Genomic DNA, 15,810 nt, shown 5'->3' on the forward strand with positions numbered 1-15,810 from the left:
GGCATGCTAATAATGCAAGACTTAGTTGGTAAATTGCAATTCATGCAAGTCATCCTCAACACAAGGCTATGGTGTCATGGGCATACAAAATGTCATAGGTTATGAGGAACTTGAACTCATGATCACCCCAATGTGCACAATAGACTTTAATCATTGTAACACATGTAGTATTTATTGAACATCTTCAAAGTAATAGATTACGTTATAGCTACCATAACATACTATGTGATAACTATGATTGTTGGATGGCAAATATGTATGATAGCCAAATGAGAAACATGCATCATAATGAGGTGACAAGCATGCATAAGGCTTGGAGTACTATATATGGGGAGATCTCAATATTGCTAAGCCATTCTAGTTGAACACGAATATTCAATGTAGTCTTGTAACATCTTTTTTCTTTTTTTGCAATAAAAACTTAATTTCCTTTCTCAATTTAGTATTATTTTTTGTTTTAACCCTTGGCAAAACTAGAAAGAGATTGGTTATTCAAAAGCAAAGATATGTTGCATCACATACCCATGATGTATATCATAAATTGATTGAAGATAGAGCTTCAGTGTGGTGATGGTGCCACTTATGATGGTAACATCGTTTTGGTCACACAACGGAAATGTCAAATTCATCCCTACAAAATTATAGTTGACATGAAGACCAAAAGAGTCAAATTCATCAAGTGTTGGATATTGTTGTGTTTAAATATATATGTTACATTTATAGACAAAAAGAGCCTTCCCCATGTAAGCCAGTTGGTTAGGGGTTTATAATGTTCACTTAAAACTTTAACCATTTGAAAAAGGAAACCAATAGACAAGATAAATAAAAACACATAAAATAATAACCGGTCAAATCTTTGTCAGCAATCTCCCCAAGAAGATCAGTGATGCTAGAGCGACAAGTGACACCTGATTCAACACATAGAAGGGGTTCCGATGCAACTCCCCTCGATTTGCCTATCACCTCTCCCCATATTTCAAGTATGTTTGCCACACTCTTGTTGTCAAATTAAGATAGGATTCTAGTGTCAACAGAAATATAACAACTAGAGGCACAGTCTCTTTAGTGACGCATATCGAAGGATCAAGGCTGCATAGGTTTGAATTCAGTCCTATGTTGTACGCGAACTTCCTCGAAGAAATCAACAATGTTGTGGACATCCAATTCATGGGCAAAGCATGTTACCATTTGGAGTTTATTGATCCTTCATATGTTGCCTGTTTGCTGAAGATCAAGAATACATCGTTGCAAGGTGCTTGGATATCGTTTTACAAATGGACTCATAATGTGGTTGCAGACGATATCTTGCAGAACAAAGAGGCACATATGATCTCTACACCCGTTTTCCCGGGATTGAAGAAATTATGGCGTCAAGTGCTACCCCAGATAGGCTCTCTTCTTGGTAAAGTAATAACTATTAAAGACGAGGCTTCTCCGGAGGATGATCATATATGAGGAGCACCAATTGTGAGGATCTACACACCTAGGAATAGTGTATTACCATCTTGATTTTGTTACCGAATCTGTCGGAAAATAAGGAATCATTGTCCTAGAGGATTATGTATTTGAAATTCCTTCGAAGGTCTCCCCTACAAGACATTATAAGTTAGAGGTTTCTTCTAGTGTGCCGAACAAAGGTAATCAATTAGGGGATAACGGTAAGCAGATCCTTCAATCCATGCCTTACTCGATGCCTCAAGACAAGGGGAGACAGATTGATTGTTCGGGTATTGTCATGGATTGTGAAAAGTAGTTATCTTTAGTAATCTATGAGGAGGATACATCAAAACAAAAGTCTCTCTTGGTTAAGGAGACGATGATTCCTTAGTATAATAATGATTTCTCTTTTTCTACAGTATCCTTGGTTACAGGTAATACCCCTCTATTGGAAAAAATGATGTCAGTCCATTCACATAAATACACGGGTAAAGATATGATGACAACTAGAGGACAATAATGAGTTGTTAAGGAAAGAAAACATAGAGTAGTTTTGGCAAGAAAATGGATAGTTTCATAATAATCAATTTGAATTTTCACTTGCTTGTAGCTTGAAAGCATGTAGCAACATAGTATATGGTCAAGAAATACACTCACAGATTATTTTGCATGCTTTTGACAAAGATGTCTTCATTACAAATTCATTAGTTGTTATGTATGCGAAATGTGGCTTGCTAGTTGAAGCACAAGTATTGTTCGATGAACTACATGTTCATAATGGTGTTTCATGGGCTGCTCTTGTTGAAGGCTATGCTAATCATAGTTTTACTGAGGAAGCGGTTAAGTGTTTAGAGCAAATGCTATTAGAGAACTTGGCTTTAGATGTTGCAATGTTAGTTTGCAACTTGAAAGTTTGTGACATTGTAGGTTCTACATGTTTGGCTCTAATTTGTCGTTGTGAGATTGTTAAAGAGGGTTTCAAAGCAGATATGTGTGTGATGAGCACTATGATAGATCAGTATTCAAAACATGGGTTACTAGTACTACTTGAAGCAAAAGAAACATTCTTTGAGCTTCCAGTGTGAGACATCATCGCGTGGACAAACACTTATCTCAGGGTATGTTGAGCATGGGTTAGGAGAAGAAGTGCTCACATATTGGGATTAAATGTTGGTAGATGGTGTCATGATTACATGAATTTTGGCTTACAAGCATTCAATCCCACAACCTCTTGATAGATATGTCAAACCTTAAACCAATATGATAACATATACATAAGATATATGATATATAGTCATAATAATTATATTATTAGTTATTATAAGATATTTATAAGATTCTAGAATATTCCATTGTTGTCCAAAATATCTATAATAATCTAGAATACTCCAAAGGACCTATAAATAGGTGTCTACTAATTCATACAAACTCATTTAGTTCAACGCCTAGTCTTTAGCCCCTTAGCCTACTCTTTGTAACCTTTGTTCTCTTATAATATTATAAATTCCTTTCCATTTCTCGTGTTCTCTCTCTCTCTCTCTCTCTCTCTCTCTCTCTCTCTCTCTCTACTTTCTAGCATTATCTTTTTCATCTTTCTCTCTCCTACTCTCAGGTCATGACAGATGGTATGGTTGCAAATGTCCTTGCATATGTTTGCCTGTTGAAAGCATATGTCGTTGCTACAACACAATTACAAGGCCAGATTTCACATTCTCAAATTTGCAAAAAGGGGTTAGAAATTGATCGCATCAATCTCACAGACACGACTACCATTTAGAGATGTAGTATCTTGGGTTGCATTAATTTGTGGATATGTTGAGTATGGTTATGTTGAAGAGCTTCAGTATTATATTAAACCAAATACAAACAAAGGGTGTATCCCCAAGTTCAAAGTCCCAACAAGGGGCAAGGGGTACATTGTCCAATTGTTAAATTAAGTCTCAAAAAAAAGACAATTGTCGGAAATATTGTAGTTGATATGTATGAAAATTTTGTTTTGATTGTTGAAGCAGAAGATGTGTTCTAGAGGCTCCTAACTACATATGTGGTCTCATGGAATGCAATGATGACATGGCTCATAGAACATGGATGTTTTGATGAAATAATGGAGCTTGATGGTATAGCCGATTCTATCACCTTTATATGTGGTCTCCAAGCTTGTCATAGCAAAGGTGCTACTGACAAAGGCAGAGAGATGCATTCATGGATTATAAACTATAATCCCTATTTGAGATGGATGATCCCTTTGGTAACACCTTGGTTGATATGTATGGAAAGTGTGGATTACTAAAAGAAGCACAAAAAGTGTTTGTTAAGTTTCCATTTTATAATAAAGGCTTTGAATGAAATGCAATCATAGCAATATATGCCAAATGCAAACATAGTGAAGAGGCCATTGAATGTTTTGATCAAATGCAAGAAAAAGGTGCATCTCCAAATTCTATAACTATTGTTTGTGACTTAAAAACATGTGGGTTCTCAAGTATGGTGGCCCAAGGCCAACCAATAAATAATGAAGTAGTGTTAAAAGGACTTTATATAGAACCTCTTGTTGGTTAACACTTTGGTCTTTATCTTTATAGAACACGGTGTTCATGACGAGGCAATTAAATGCTTTGATCAAATAAAGCAATAAGGTATCTTGCCAAATGACATCACTTATCTTTGGTTCTTTCTATGATGATCTATACTTGTTGAGATGGAAAATATTATATACTATTTGTATATTGCATCTAGCCACTTCAATTTTAATACCAATGGAGGATATTTATTATGGAAAAGAAAACACGTAAAATAAAATGGCTAATTGACAATAGAATAGGTTGTATATATGTCAATGTTATCTTGACTTTGTGGAAACAAGTCATGTCAAGTTGAAATATTTATCAATAACATCAATTAGATGTAGTATCATGTATGACATACACTCTCACATCTACTCACGGACTCAATATGAAAGTTTGCAAAGGCCAAGCGATTGAGCCTGACCTAGCAAGGCTTTTCCAAAGAAACACATCCTAAAGCTGACACTTTATGATTAAATTTTGAATCACTCTTCCTGATTCCATGAAGTTTTTCACTCGGAGTAGAAAGACGATCATTTCATTTAGAAAAGCAAATCTTTAAAGAATTTTGAACAAGGTAAATTTGCCACTAGGGTTTAGGGATAGCCGAGATATTTCTCCTAGTACTTGTTTAAAATGAAGACTAGAGGAGCCCCCTTCAGAAATTCCTTGGTGAAGAAATTTCTTACATTTCTCAATGTTCTCCCTTATTACACTCCTTGACTGCATAAGCAATCTCACCTTCTCATCCACCGCTTGTCTCCCAATCAAATCCTTCTTAGGTTCATCAAATTTAAGGGCCACATTCCATACCTCCGCACATAGTCTACCATTGATCATTTGGTCCGCAAAGTAGGGCAAACCAAGCATAGGAACACCAGCTGCAATGCTCTCAATGGTGGAATTCCATCCATGATGTGTGAGAAAACCTCCAATAGCTCTATGAAAGAGTACTTCCTTTTGAGGAGCCCATGAAACAAAACAAGAATGTTTTTGCATTCGGTCTAAATATCCATCTGGAAATCCTATGGGTGTTTTGTCATTCATAAGGTCGGCCCTAACAACCCACAATATAGGTTGTTGGCACAACTCCAATCCTAGTGCCAATTCCGTGAATTGCTCAACACTAAGTATTGTGACACTTCCTAATGAAACATATAGTACCGACTTTTCCGGTTGCAAATCTAGCCATTGAAAGCAACTGCGATCTTCAATCCATAGACTAGGTCCAATGTTATGTGATGAAATTTGCTCTTCTATGTGACCATTAAAACACCAATTTGGTAACACTGGACCGATTGTGAGTACATCCTTCCGAAAGGTTTCCCGGATGTGTTCCACATAATCCTTCTCCAATTCATCAGATGTGTTTATGATTATGCATGTGGCATTATCCAATAATTCACAGCATTGAATAACATATTGGTAAATGGGGTTGTTTGGGTCAGCACATTGCCAATATGTGGACAAGTCCATCCATTTGAGCGGTGATAGGTTAGGGACACAATCTTCTGCAAAAACAAAATACATATGGAGACAAATAAGAGGGGAAGCTGCTGAATGGAAATTCATAATCAACCTACGCCTGAGTAAATGCAATGGATATGATTTTTTGGAGATATCATATGGAATATGTTGCTATTGATCTGACTTTGTGTAAGAATTCATATGGATTTGAATATATTTGTCAAGACTTCTATCCAAATCATGTCATCAACAAGATGTTGTACCTATTATACATGATGGTAGGACTGATGGCACAATTCCATAATTTACTCCAAATATTGGTACTCTAATACTGTTTTCTTCCCCTTAATGGCTCTATTAATACATGATTAGGTGTATGCTTGTAAGACCTAAAACTGAGATCGGTAACATCCAAACAATGACCGACTATATTATATATGATTTCTTTACAAACATAAGCCCTCGGCCTCTTAAACACAATGGGGATGTTGCCAAACATAGTCATAACCTTCTCCATCATGGCGTCAATGAATGAACTCAATTCCCATGACTTGGAGAGCCTAGATTAGCATTTACCGTGATGATCTACATCTATTTCTCCATCATACAATCAATGAATCCAACCAGCATCTACCAGCCTTAGCAATAACTTTTTAGATTCAGATTACTATTATTACATAAGGGTATTCTATTCCATTAAATACTCTCTTCCTCTTCATCGAACTCTACGTCGCCGCCACCTTCCATCTCTCCGGTCTCATGTTGGCTCTCGTGCACCAGAAAAACAAGTTACCAGAAAAACCTAGAACCATGTAAAAAGTATCTTACCCAGATGTGTCATTTGGTGACCATGTTTCGGACAAGCGATCATGCATCCAAGGCTAGCCGCAGATTGTGGCCAAACAGCGATGAGCGGAAGGCTGAATCTTGCAGCGAGATTACGAGCCAGAGGAGTGAAGACATCGGCGAGGATGAAAGTGATGGGGTCATCGGGATCTTGTAGAAGCCTCTCCACCAATTCTTCGAGGGGATGGAGGAAGGTGGACATAGACATGACAGTCTGAATGATGCTGTCCCTACCACTAGTGGTTCCATCCTTGCGTACCGGGTCCTGGAAAGATACCATTCGGAAATGTGGCACATACTGATTTTGAAGGAGAGTGTTGTGGGTGTGGTGATCATTCACAAATGTGATTCGGATGATGCCGCCATCACCATCGCCATCGCCATAGCCATAGCCATAGCCATGGCTCTCACAAATTCTACCAGTAGTAAGCTTGATGCAAAGTTCCGTTAATGGACCTATGTGGCCCTGTGCAGGAAAGGCCATGACTAATCCATGTGCTAACTTGGTTTTCATCTTCTCCCTCTCCCTCTCCCTCTCTCTCTTTCACTCGATCTATGGACTAATCAGAGGTTTTTCTTGGTCTACAATTCTCTCTCCCTCTCTATGTGGGTCTACAGATTAGAGCTCAGTCTATGGTTTTTGTGTGTGTACCCTACCTACCAGCAGAAGGAGTGATCGGTGGCAACTTGCCATGGAAAGAGATGAAGTGGCTCTTAACTGCAGGGGGTCCACCATTGACATTGTATACATATATGTATCAGTATCAGTAGGGAAAAAGACCTATCTTCAATCACTCTTGTCCTTATCTTTCCGGACAAAAACACTCAACACACGCGCCTATTACCAGAACTCCGGACATATCTCCGATCAGACAAGCTTCCACACTCGAACTTGAGAGATCTTGTGTGTGTGTGTGTGTGTGCACGTGCGACCGGAAGCCCTTTTCACACTTTCGCAGTTTTCACCATCGTGACACTAGAACGATGGGCAAAACTATATACAAGGTGGTCCAATCAGAGAGCTCAGGATGATCAAACCGGCACTCTCTCTTTTTTTCTTAGTAGTTACCTAAACCTAATGGTAAGTTGTTAACACTACAAGCACTGCGTCATGGGTTCGAAACCCAATTTCCTCACATCTCTATTATATACTTCACTAGATGCCACTGTGGAATGTAGGGGTTGAACCCATGACCACCTGGTCTCCATTGGGCAACCTTACCAACTGAGCTCAGGATGATCGAACCGACTCTCTCTCTCTCTCTCTCTCTCTCTCTCTCTCTCTCTCTCTCTCTCTCTCTCTCGTAAAAGCACACAATTATATTAATTGTATGTAAATTTCACTTAGTTACAACACTTCTTAGTCTCCTCTACCTATCATATGCCTATGTAGGGAGAGGGGCGTTCTTTCTGTCTTTCTCTCTCTCTCTCTACAAGTTAAGAAACAAACGCCCTACACCCTCCTCCTCCTTGAGACGGGATCGCTTCCCATTGAGATCATGGCCATGGAAAGGGTTGTTGAATACACGCTTAAGGTTCAAAAAAGTCCCTCACATCGACTTCTTAGAATTCCGTGGGAAGCAAGCAAAAAGATCAAAAAGACGCATAAAAGCAAAATTTTGTGTTCCGGTTGGATACAAGATATAGAAAAATGGTTTGGTAGATGGGATGCGAGATACTTGCTTCATGATGCATCATTAGAATCCTCTGTAAATGAGGCCTTCTTGCAACGCCAATGTATCATGACATGGGACAAATGTGGAGGCTCACGCTTCACACATTATACTACACATGTTGCACCTAATTACAAAACCATATTCTTTGCGGAATGGGGAAATCGTACACATCGATACATGTTAGAGCTCATACCGTTATCTGCCATTCGAACCATTGCTTCTATTCGACTTAGCTCACATGCATTGTGATGTGAAACAGGGCGTTGGGGCACAAGTGATGAGAGTGGTCGGCTATGCACACTTTGCCCTAAACAAGTTTGCGAGTCTAATTATCACACTTTGATACAATGCTCTGCCTTTGATAATATTCGACCATGCTTTCCACATCTCTTCGACCGAGCCCAATCTTTGCATGAATTCCTCTCACAACCACAATGTGCACTCTCGATTACAACATTCATTGGTAACGTTCTTAAGCATCGAGAGTCACTACTCACTTTCACACATATCACGTGAAATGTAATATTTTTTGGTCTCATAGGTCATATTTGACCTCCGAAGATGATAATATAATCTATCTATCTATCTATCTATCTATCTCTATCAGTGTGAGCTCTTGATTGCTACATTCATTAATAAAGTTATTGAACATCGATACTAGATCACATAAATCTACCTCATCTTGGGACAATGTCCCCATATAACATGGTTGCAAAAAATTGCCAACCCCTCTTTCTTTTAAGCCTAGAGTTGTTGTCATACCCCACAAAGTCCATCAAACAAGCACCCATAGTCCCATTTCTCATGGTCCAATTAAATCACATACCTATACCTCTCTCTCTCTCTCTCTCTCTCTCTCTCTCTCTCTCTCTCTCTCCTCATCATATTGTGCATGCCTAGGAGATACCTTTGATGTTTCAATTGGTTTGCATACATACACTAATGGCTTCAATTCATATGTCCATTCAATTTCCTTTCAATCTTCATTTGCCTTTGGTTCAAACATCGTCGTACTTATTTCAGACTTCACTGGCCCATTGTAACTCCTTACTCGCTTCAATTATTACATTACTCACTTTATTTGTGGTTTTAATGCCGACTCTGACTTTTGAATTGTTGGTTGCACATGTACCACCATGCACAATTTAGTTATCCAAGTGTCGAACAAACATGAATCAATGATGTATGAATCTACGAAATACGATAGGCTACGCTTGTTATCCACAGGGATTGATTGCCGAAACAGCTGAAGACTGGATAAGTCAAAGAGCCAAAGGCCGGCTGGAGTATGAAAGTTAAAGCTGGATCGGATAGCCGGCAAGAAGTGTGAAGCCGGAAGCTGAAATATTATTACGATTGTAGATTATTATTAGATATTAGATATGGAACAATGTAATAGAAGTTAGATATGAATAGCCATGATGTATATGACTTTAGGAGAACTTATTTGAAAGGATGTGCCGATCCAACAATGTAACCATATATGCTTCACCTATAAGAATGGGGCATGAGCTTGGTATTGAGTGCGGTTGTATATTGTGTATAAGTTTTAATATAGAGAGATTTTGAGTATACGATGCTTGTGTGAATTGTTATATAGGTGGAGTTGTGATTAAGTTTCGTAATTGTTGTGCTGAGTGTTAGCCGATTCTGATAGTTAATTCATAACCAACAGCTGTTTTAGTATAAGCCGATCGGACAAGCATAGTTCTTTACCGATTACATCAAGCTGATTTGACAATAGCCGACAAGTGATTAGTTGCAGTCCAACTATCCATCTCTCCAGCCACGATCTTCGGTGACGGTTATCTAGTAATTGGGTATCGGAACCGTGTCCTATTGAGAGGGTAAACACAATTTGGCAACCACGATTCGTTCTGCGAGAGACAGCGAATGACGGAGGATTAATGTCGTCTAGACAGACCGACGACGTACTAATGGAATGAGAAAAGAGGGTATGTGCTCAGAAGGAGTATCGAAGAGCGGCAGAGGCAATTCGACGGGATTGATCGTTTTCCCAAAGTATTCGGCGGATAGCCGAACAAGCGTTTTTCACTCACACAATCACAGCCAAAACAAAGGTGAGATTGGCATGACTGACCTTGCCGATGCCGAATCGACCTTGCAAACATTAGTGCCAGCGGCATGAGAGGAGGATTCAACCGGTTCTCCGGATTGGAGGAGATGCTTAGCAATTTCTGTTCGGACGAAGATTCGTCGGACAACCGAAGTGTCCAGTCTTACTATCGTTCCAGTCACGGCACTCCGGACGTACGGGAAGTAGAGACCCATGTACGAAAACCGCTGGCTGAAGTAGAGAACCCTTTACGAACACCATTGGCCGTAGCACAACCATTGTCGAATAGCCCAAGGAGAAACAATGCTTGATTGGTTCGAAATATTGCTATCCCCTAGAATATGGCATTCAACTTATTTGTGGTTGACGAATCAATGAGAGGAATGATTTTCTTCATAGGCTTGGATTGTAAGAATGTTAATCTCCATCGAGGAAGCAAGATAGAAGAAACCTGGATTTGAAATCAAAATTGATCAAATGTTGCAACATAAGCAATTCTTGCATTTACTTGGAACAATTTAAATACTTATCCAAGAAAGTAATTCTCAATTTCTAGCATTGATAATGGGTAATAGATTGGACATGATATGTCTGGTTATGGATTTGGCCCTAAACCCCATGCCAATGCAAAATTTGGTTTACAAAATGGTCATTGTACCATTAATTCAAGAGAGTAACATTAATATAAGTTTCGGGATACATATATATTCAAGAAAAACGCACATCTACTACATATTTATACCATGTATACAAAATAGGAACTCTAAAAATATTGCATTAAAGCATTTTATAAGAACATGAACTGTGCTTGCAAACATAAACCGGATGTATTTGATTTGCCAACCATTAAGGTGACTGGAGGCAAGGGTGAGCCATGAAATGTTGTAAGCACATTTGCTAAAGGTTTTCTCAATGGTGTTCCGAGATAATGTTGTAGGTGAAGATAAGGAGTGACCACTTTGAAGGTGGTGATTATGTCGATGAAAATGTTGAGAGCGGGATTTTTGTGAACTACCGGTGGAAGTGGTGTAAGTTCCATGATGTGAGTTGTTACGAGTTTACTTGAGCTCTATAGGGAGAAAAATCCGACCTACCATTAGATGTATGTATCACAACAATATAGGGACGTATTGTAGAAACCTATTATAGACTATACATGCATCATTTAGAGCACAATTACATTAAGAAGTATTCAATTAGCAATAAAAAGACTTCAAAATCAGTGTAAGTAAAAAATTAAGTATATGTGTGAAGACAAAAAAGAGAATAAGATGTAATTTATGAAGGAAACATTATTAACAATGCTTGATGTGGTGTGTGTGAAAGGTGTTAATTTAAGCCAAGTGTAATAATTGTTCAAAATGTAGCTCAACAATTGGATAATTTGTCTCTCGGGATATTGTGATATTTTTTTGAAAGGAAGAAGATGAAAAGGAAATTAGGAGCATTGACGACTTGAGCTATCATGTTTTGTTGATGCTTCATTTGACATGTTTTTTAGCACAATTTCCCTTCCTACCTTTCTTTAACTTCTCAAATTTAATGAATTTGGCCAATTTTTCTTTGTGACCAAATCACATCACGATTCACAACCCCATGGAAACCCATCTTCCTTGATTCAAGCCCCTTGTGGTCTTTCTCTCACTTCGCACACATGCCTGGATTCGAACAACAATGATAAAACACTAGTTCAATATATTTGATAGTAGTATTTTTACCAATGAAATTGATGAGAAAAGGACACTTCGAAATATATCCTTCTCTTCTTCCGGCAAAAAGATCTATTTCATTTTATATGTAACTAAGGGTTCATGAAATTAATACTCGTGTTATATAAATACAAGGTTTTATGTACAAAAATGATATAATGAACAAAGATCTAGGGTATAGCAAACAATTACATACTCATAGGCTTCTTGTGATATATGTGTGGATCAAGAACATTTTATCTGTTCCTAAATAGTTAGCCTCTAATTGCATGGAACAACAAAGAATGTTTTAGCAAGTTAAGATGTTGATTGGTTTTCCTTAGATGGAAATTGTGTGAAAATTTGCAAAAAGTCTTTCCAATGACCACTGGAAGAGCCCCCTTGTCCAATTGCTTTGTGGGCACTTTTCTTCCATTTTTGAATATTCCCTGTCACCAATAGCTCTGATGGTTCCATAAGCATTTTCACCTTTTTACATACCTCCTCTTTCGTAGCAAATCCTAACTCATTTGTCTCAATCTCGAACCCAATCCCCCATCGATCCACACATTGACGACAATTGAGCATTTGGTCTCCATAATAAGGCCACCCGAGTATAGGAACACCAGCACTGATGCTTTCAAGGGTGGAATTCCAGCCACAATGAGTTAAAAACCCTCCAATAGCTCTATGAGTAAGAACTTGTTTTTGTGGAGCCCAAGGAACAAAACATGAACGACCATTCATTCTTTCAAGATAACCATCGGGGAAAGCAATTGGCTTTTTCTCGGTCATAAGGTTGGGCCTAAGGACCCAAAGGACGGGTTTTAAGCTCATTTCTAACCCTAATGCAATCTCTATGATTTGCTCGCATGTGAGAATTGTGAGGCTTCCAAAGGAAACATACAACACTGACTTGTCTATTTGCTCATCTAACCACTGCAAGCAACTATTGTCCTCTTCCCATAACAAAGCTATTGCCCTTTTCTTGGTTTCGTGTTCATAATGTCTACCAACATCATCAAAGTACCATTGAGGCAAAATAGGCCCTATGGAAAACAATTTTTTCTTCAAATCTTCCTCGACACTTGATAGAGAGACTTCCTCCAACTCTTGAAATGTGTTTATTATAATGTATGGGGTGTCTTTCAGTGTATCAAAGCATCCAATTAGATATTGGAACATGGGATTATTTGGGTCAGCAGATTGAAGTGAAGTAGTGATCTCATTCCACTTGAGGGTTGTCACACCTGGGATATAGTCGACCACATCTCCTGCAAGGTAACACATGAATACATTATAAACACAACCCAAATCGAGCCCCCAGATCGATTATAACAAGAATATCTACATTATGCTCTCTTAGAAACTTAAATATAAACTCACATGAACGACATAGAAGTAAGCATGGCTTTATGGATGGATTTAATTAAGATTGACATAGGCACATTAGTTCATGAATGATGGTCGGGTTATCAAGAGCTGCCAAGAGTTTGGATAGCTATGATATGGACACAAATCTAGATTTTGCCTTGTGGAATAATTAGATGAGAAATGTTTTGATTCAAAGAAGGTAATTTAGGCCATTGAGTGGTGAAGCCAAGACACCTAAAGGCACGACCAATTATGATTGGGAAGAGCTTGATCTCTTGGCAAGGTCCACCATAAGGTTGCACCTAACAGCCAATGTATACTCCATAATCTTGAACTGTGACTAGGCTGAAAAACTATGGACTACATTATGTAGTACCTATGAGAAGGAGATTGCATCAAATAAAATCTATCTAACAAGAAAACTCCATGATCTTTGGATGAAGGACTTCGATAGTGTCACCTCTAATTTGAATGACTTTGATGCATTATGGTTCCAACTACAAGCTCAAAATATGACTATGAACGATGAGCTAAAATGTGTTTTCCTTTTAATATGCAAAAATGATTGTTATGCCTTTGAAACGTAAGGAAAAGGATAATGCTAAATCAAAAGATGATGGGCATGCAAGACAATCTAGTGGTCCCTCATCCTCAACGGAAATAGAAGAAATAAATGCAATGTGTGACAAGATAAACATTTTGGTCTTAGATGCTATCACCAGAATGTGGTTTTTTCTCTCGCCCATACATGGTTATTGGTCTCTGGTGCATCATTTCATTTCATGTGACTCCACATAGAGAAATCAAATCACTTGGCAAAGTGAGACTTTGATACTCACATTGGTGTGATGTGATTGGTATTGGAGATATCTCATCTAGTGATGGTTCTCATCTTACCATGAAAAATGTATGCTATGTTCCCCAACTAATACGTAACCTAATGTTCGTTATTCAAGTTGTTAGGCATTTGTACCTGGAGATGGCAGGGGGTTGCGGCGGAATATAGACATATAGCTAGCAAGGGACCCGGCGGATTGAGGAAAGAAGACGATCCGCGGGAGGTTGAAAGCGCGGGCGAGGGCGTGTGTGAAAGGGACATAGAAGTCGGAGAGGATGCAAGTGAGGGGCGGGTCGGACTGGAGCAAATCCGTGACGATCTTGACGAAAGGCTCTTGGGCTGCGAGGTCTCGGAGAGAGAGGCACATGTGCGTGACGACAGAGTACCTCCCCATGTCATGAGAGGATGGGAAGAGATTGGGCGGGATCTCGATGAGGTGGATGTCGGCTCCGACCCCGAGATGCGGAGAGTGGAGGAGGGGCTCCAATTGGCGTATGGCGGCGTGGTTGTCCGGGTGGTTAGCCACGGTGATTCGGAAGCCGCCCATGGTGGCGAGGCTTATGCAAAGCTCCATGAGTGGCCCTATGTGGCCTTGGGCCGGGAAGGCCACTACCAAGGCATGAGGCTTCTTCATCCTCTCTCTCTCTCTCTCTCTCTCTCTCTCTCTCTCTCTCAAGTCCCAACCTCCCTTCCCCCCCCCCCCCCATTCAAGAAAAAAAAACCCTTCTTACCCTTTTTCTTTACGTGGCATGATGAGAGCCACACGTTTTCCCCCCTTTTTACCCTTTTTCTTTACGTGGCCAAAAGCGCTTGCCTTATGTGCGTTGACACGTGGCTCAGGGGATGTCGCTGACGTGTCATTAGCTAGTTGGAAAGAGACAACACACACACAAAAAGATCCCTTCTTAATTCACATCGAATATTAAAGAGAGGGCAAGATATCCTTCGATTTAGTGAGGTTTTCAATAATTCCGAAAGTACCCTCACTTCTTTGTTACCTTCTAAACCATGTGTATTTTGGTCATGTTTTTTAATATAAAAAGCGCCCAAATAAATATATCATAACATCAACATCACATATAAGCACTTGTTTGCTCTCACGTCTCTATAATTTGGTCAGTGACACTCATGTCAATTATGTGCCAATGTCATTGTCATTGTGTGTGCCTGCGTGCCTGCGTGCGGCGCGCTCTTATTTATCCATGAGCCTTGAAAGTCTTGCATTAAGCTTTACTCTCACCTAATAGGGCTACATGTACATACTACATATCAAGATACATATAGACATCTAATCCCCTATATACATTTGATGCGAAGGATCTTTAAAGTATATAACATCAGGAACCATGCCAAGCTCTTAAAAAAATATGCTTTTTGAAACCAAGTTTAACATGGTACCATCATTCAAGTAAGGATATCCCCCAATTCACAACTTCTTGCATAAAATATGTAATGAAGATTTGGTTTGTAGTCAAGACTATTCTATGATTAATTTAAAACAATAACATTAATATGAGCATAAGGATACATATGTAGGAAAAAAACATACATGGTGCGCCATGTTGACAAATGTATTACATTAATGGGTTTATAAGGTATAAGTTAAAAAATGAACCTTAATTGCAAAGTAAAGCAATTCCCATTTGATTTACTAACAATTAAGGAGACTATGGCCAAGAGTGGGCCATGAAGAACAATGAAATGTTGCGAGCATATTTGTGCAAGGTCTTTTGAATGGTACTCCACGACAATGTTTTAGGTGAAGATAAGAATCGACGACTTGGAATGTTGTGATTCTGTTGATGAACATGTCGGGAAGGTGATTGTCGTGAAGTACGAGTGG

At 39.0% G+C, this 15,810-nt stretch overlaps 3 protein-coding genes across 3 annotated transcripts; 1 reads left to right on the top strand and 2 right to left on the bottom strand.

Moving 5' to 3' along the window:
- The first annotated feature begins 1,364 nt into the window (after positions 1–1,364).
- Positions 1,365–2,522, top strand: LOC147861508 (pentatricopeptide repeat-containing protein At4g18520, chloroplastic-like). The gene is made up of 3 exons (XM_087322400.1): positions 1,365–1,402; positions 1,857–1,871; positions 2,048–2,522. Exons 1-3 carry the CDS (start codon positions 1,365–1,367, stop codon positions 2,520–2,522), a joined length of 528 nt encoding a protein of 175 aa, XP_087178526.1.
- A 1,698-nt stretch (positions 2,523–4,220) lies between these two features.
- Positions 4,221–6,879, bottom strand: LOC147861509 ((R)-mandelonitrile beta-glucosyltransferase-like). Its single transcript, XM_087322134.1, has 2 exons — positions 6,297–6,879; positions 4,221–5,512 (listed from the first exon to the last, which is right to left on the bottom strand). The coding sequence occupies exons 1-2, from the start codon at positions 6,826–6,828 to the stop codon at positions 4,560–4,562; spliced, it is 1,485 nt and encodes a 494-aa protein (XP_087178260.1). The 5' UTR covers positions 6,829–6,879; the 3' UTR covers positions 4,221–4,559.
- Positions 6,880–11,881: 5,002 nt separating this feature from the next.
- On the bottom strand, positions 11,882–14,642 carry LOC147861510 (UDP-glycosyltransferase 85A8-like). The gene is made up of 2 exons (XM_087322085.1): positions 14,103–14,642; positions 11,882–13,029 (listed from the first exon to the last, which is right to left on the bottom strand). Exons 1-2 carry the CDS (start codon positions 14,599–14,601, stop codon positions 12,074–12,076), a joined length of 1,455 nt encoding a protein of 484 aa, XP_087178211.1. The 5' UTR covers positions 14,602–14,642; the 3' UTR covers positions 11,882–12,073.
- Between the last annotated feature and the right edge of the window lie 1,168 nt (positions 14,643–15,810).

This window comes from Azolla caroliniana, unplaced genomic scaffold (genome assembly GCF_043228905.1).
Source record: "Azolla caroliniana isolate FFs.n. ecotype wild unplaced genomic scaffold, voAzoCaro1.0.p SCAF_7, whole genome shotgun sequence".
Lineage (NCBI taxonomy): Eukaryota > Viridiplantae > Streptophyta > Polypodiopsida > Salviniales > Salviniaceae > Azolla > Azolla caroliniana.

What these genes read in the sequence shown, in the direction of transcription:
- LOC147861508 (XM_087322400.1), top strand. Translation starts at nt 1,365, where the DNA reads ATGGCGTCAAGTGCTACCCCAGATAGGCTCTCTTCTTG.
- LOC147861509 (XM_087322134.1), bottom strand. Translation starts at nt 6,828, where the DNA reads ATGAAAACCAAGTTAGCACATGGATTAGTCATGGCCTTTCCTGCACAG. An exon ending in TCACCAAATGACACATCTGG is followed by an intron (nt 5,513 to 6,296) that starts GTAAGATACTTT and finishes TTGTTTTTGCAG; the next exon opens with AAGATTGTGTCCCTAACCTA.
- LOC147861510 (XM_087322085.1), bottom strand. Translation starts at nt 14,601, where the DNA reads ATGAAGAAGCCTCATGCCTTGGTAGTGGCCTTCCCGGCCCAAGGCCAC. An exon ending in CAACCCCCTGCCATCTCCAG is followed by an intron (nt 13,030 to 14,102) that starts GTACAAATGCCT and finishes GTTACCTTGCAG; the next exon opens with GAGATGTGGTCGACTATATC.